We start from the raw sequence: 3,258 nt of genomic DNA, 5'->3' as shown, positions 1-3,258 counted from the left end.
AATATAACAATGACAAAAACCAAAATATTACATTGCAAATGAAAGTAGGAGTTCACAAAACAAAATATTAGATGTCCAATAACTAATACAGACAGTCAAATATTACATACCCAATAAGTAAGAAAGAGAGTCAAATATTACATGTCCAACTACTAACAAAGACAGTCAAATATTAGATTAATAATAATTAAAGGTAACCCCACGCAGAGATATGACATCAATGCCTAGTCATAAAGCCAAACAATTTTGTCATTCGACGCTCATATGGCATCCCAAATAGTTGCTTAACTCTTTGGGGATGGTCACATAAAAACTCATAGCATTGATCCATGAGTTGTTCATCTTGAATGTTTAGCTCCACGAGCATTGTCCAAATATCAGACTCTGAGTACTGGTACGAGGCATGGCGTCGATGGTGGTGTACATGCTCAGCATATAGGTCGTTTCTTCGTCTAATTTCGGCAGCTATATCTTGAGCTGCCGCTGCCTGTGCACGAGCAATATTAACCAACTGAGAGGCATTTTCATTTCCATCCTTCATTGATGACACGCATTGTTGAAGATTAGTATTCAACATTGCAAATTGTTCATCAATGTCGTACATAGTGGGGCCTTTTCTCTTTGATCCTCGGGATGAGGATGTGCCCGCAGAGCCAGCAGACAGCATAGAAGGAGTGTTTGATGGTGTGTCTGAAGGAGTGTCATCAGATTGGAATTCAGCAGCTGGTGATCGTGGGACGTAGTCATCTGCCTCCTCAAAGTTCGGTGGTTCGGGGATATAATCCATATTATTCTCCCCAAGGTTGACATTGAAATTGGTCATGTCAGGAGGTGAATTCATGTCACGGGCTGTCCTCACCCGACTTCCCGTGGCTCTATCATTAGACCACAACTCTTCCATGAGGTCATAATGGCGAATGGGAGTGAAACGCCATTTTGCCGCAGATGGTTTGGCCTACATACATCTCACATATTAGTATATCATTCGACATGTGAAGTTAAATGTTCATCTTACGTAAAAAAGTACTTATCATTGTACCTTAATCAGCTCACTCCAAACTTCGTCCTCGGCTTCAAAAAGTTTAGTGGTCTGGTTCCATGCGAAACCACTCAATCCACCAAACAAATCATGGATTTCCCTCCACCTGTCCTTCAGGCTTTTCTGCCGGTTCTTCACATTATTTTTCTTAAGACCCGATAAACCAGCCTCATTTAAAGCCATAACTATGTTAGTGTATCCTTGAGTGGTCCAGCTACCATCAATTCTATACCCTTTTCGTACCTCGTCAATCATTGCATTGAGCAAAATTAGGTCCATCTCCGCCGTCCACTTGGTGAACTCTCGATAAGAACCTGATGAATTTGAAGCCACATTTTTTCCGCGATCCATCTAATTAACTTAAATAAAGTTAGGATGACAAACATTGAAAAATGGTAGAAAATAAATTATTTCATTAAATTAATTGTTTACATAATCTTGCCACATTTCGTTTGCTATATCATCCCTAATATCACACCCTATCCTGTAATCATGTTCACGAGCATGGGTGGTGCTTGGTTGGACATCTTGTTCTAACAATTCATTATCTACTTCTTCAAGCAGAGACTGATCATTGTCGACCCCGCGTAGAAAGTTATGCAGAATACAACAAGCTAAAACAATTTTTGTCATGGTATCCACATCATAATGTGGCTCAGTCCCACTGGCTATAATTGGAAAACGTTTTTTAAGCACCCCAAAGGTTCTCTCAATTACGTTCCTAAGTGATGAATGTCGATGATTAAACAACTCTTTTGCATTTTGTGGTCCTCTTCGCGAATATTCTTTCAAATGGTATCTGACCCCGCGATAAGGTGTTATTACATTTCGTTTTAACATAAAACCTGCATCACCAAGATAGTATTTTCCTACAAAGATTGTGGAAAACTGGGTTAGTATATATTACTAAAACCTTTTAATTTTTCTGCACACCCAATCCCCTATAACTAACCTTCTGGAATAACCAAAGGATCGCCTCGTACCAAAGCATCTTTCAATATCCTTGAATCGGAGGCAGTTCCTTCCCAACCGGCTAAGACATATGTGAACTTCATGTCAAAGTCACAGGCTGCAAATATGTTTTGGGTTGGCCAATCTTTTCTCCCTCGAAAACGAGGCGCATCAGCACGTGCAACCTTAGCACGTACATGACTCCCATCTATGGCCCCTAAACAATCCTAATGTAAACAAAAATTCATAACTTTAATTAACCACAACCTAAAGAAGACATTACACATAATTTGAAGTAATGTTTTTATCAACAAACCTTAAAGTAGGGGAAAAATCGACTGTTGTTAAGGATGTGTGGTTCTACAACCGTTCCATTTGGTTGAATTAAAAATTCCCCCTGCAACCTTAAAATGGCACTCAAAACATTATGAAAGTGACGGGAAACTGTTTCTCCAGACCGATGGAAAAAGAATGACACACTTCGATTCTTCACATTATGCCCAATAATGTGAAGAAATTTCGCTACTTGTTCTTCCACGGTTGATCGATATGCATCTTTAACAAGTCCAGTTCCCCGTATTCGTTCACATAATTTAATGAAAGCTTCTGGTCCCATGCGAATAATGTGACGAGACTGTTCAGTGTGAACCAAGTACTCCATCAATTCTTGTCTGCGACGCTCTTTTTGTGGTTGGGACTCACTGATACAGTTGCTTGTAGTAGGCATTGTGCGTAACAATTTCAATCCAAAGGCAATCATACAAAGAATCATGACTGATGCACCTTCATTATTTTTTTTTATTTGTTCTTCGATTTGTGAAATTAAGTTCATGTTCGCCGCAACAAGATCGTCATAAATTGCAACTGTTTCCTCAAAGTGTACCATCTCTGCCTTGTCATAATTTCTTTCCGAATTCATACCGAACGCGGTTACCGTATCGGTGTAAAAGTACACCAATACAGTTACCCTAAAACGTACTTTTAATTAATTTTAATAAAAAAATTAATCAAAATTACTATATCATTCAATAACATTATTTAATCAAACAACAAATAAATATAAACAAATAAAATAAAATAAAAACCTAAAATTTCTATTTCTACTTCTAATTTTCTTTGCAATAATTTATTATCAATCTAAAATAAACTTTTTTTTACCTTTTAAATTAGTATAACATTTTTTTTTAACATTTAATTCTAACACCAATAATTTATGTCAAATACAAATAAAAAAAAACCTCAAAATGATATTTCTACTTTAAATTTTT

At 37.1% G+C, this 3,258-nt stretch overlaps 1 protein-coding gene across 1 annotated transcript; it reads right to left on the bottom strand.

Annotated features, from left to right (window-relative positions):
* Nucleotides 1–672: 672 nt before the first annotated feature.
* LOC137826643 (uncharacterized) lies at nucleotides 673–2,791 on the bottom strand. The gene is made up of 3 exons (XM_068632707.1): nucleotides 2,307–2,791; nucleotides 1,992–2,217; nucleotides 673–1,908 (listed from the first exon to the last, which is right to left on the bottom strand). Exons 1-3 carry the CDS (start codon nucleotides 2,760–2,762, stop codon nucleotides 1,460–1,462), a joined length of 1,131 nt encoding a protein of 376 aa, XP_068488808.1. The 5' UTR covers nucleotides 2,763–2,791; the 3' UTR covers nucleotides 673–1,459.
* Nucleotides 2,792–3,258: the final 467 nt, after the last annotated feature.

Source organism: Phaseolus vulgaris, chromosome 8, assembly GCF_000499845.2.
Source record: "Phaseolus vulgaris cultivar G19833 chromosome 8, P. vulgaris v2.0, whole genome shotgun sequence".
Classification (NCBI taxonomy): Eukaryota; Viridiplantae; Streptophyta; class Magnoliopsida; order Fabales; family Fabaceae; genus Phaseolus; species Phaseolus vulgaris.
Note: the sequence above shows the minus strand (reverse complement) of the source record. Positions and strands in the feature narration are given on the sequence as shown.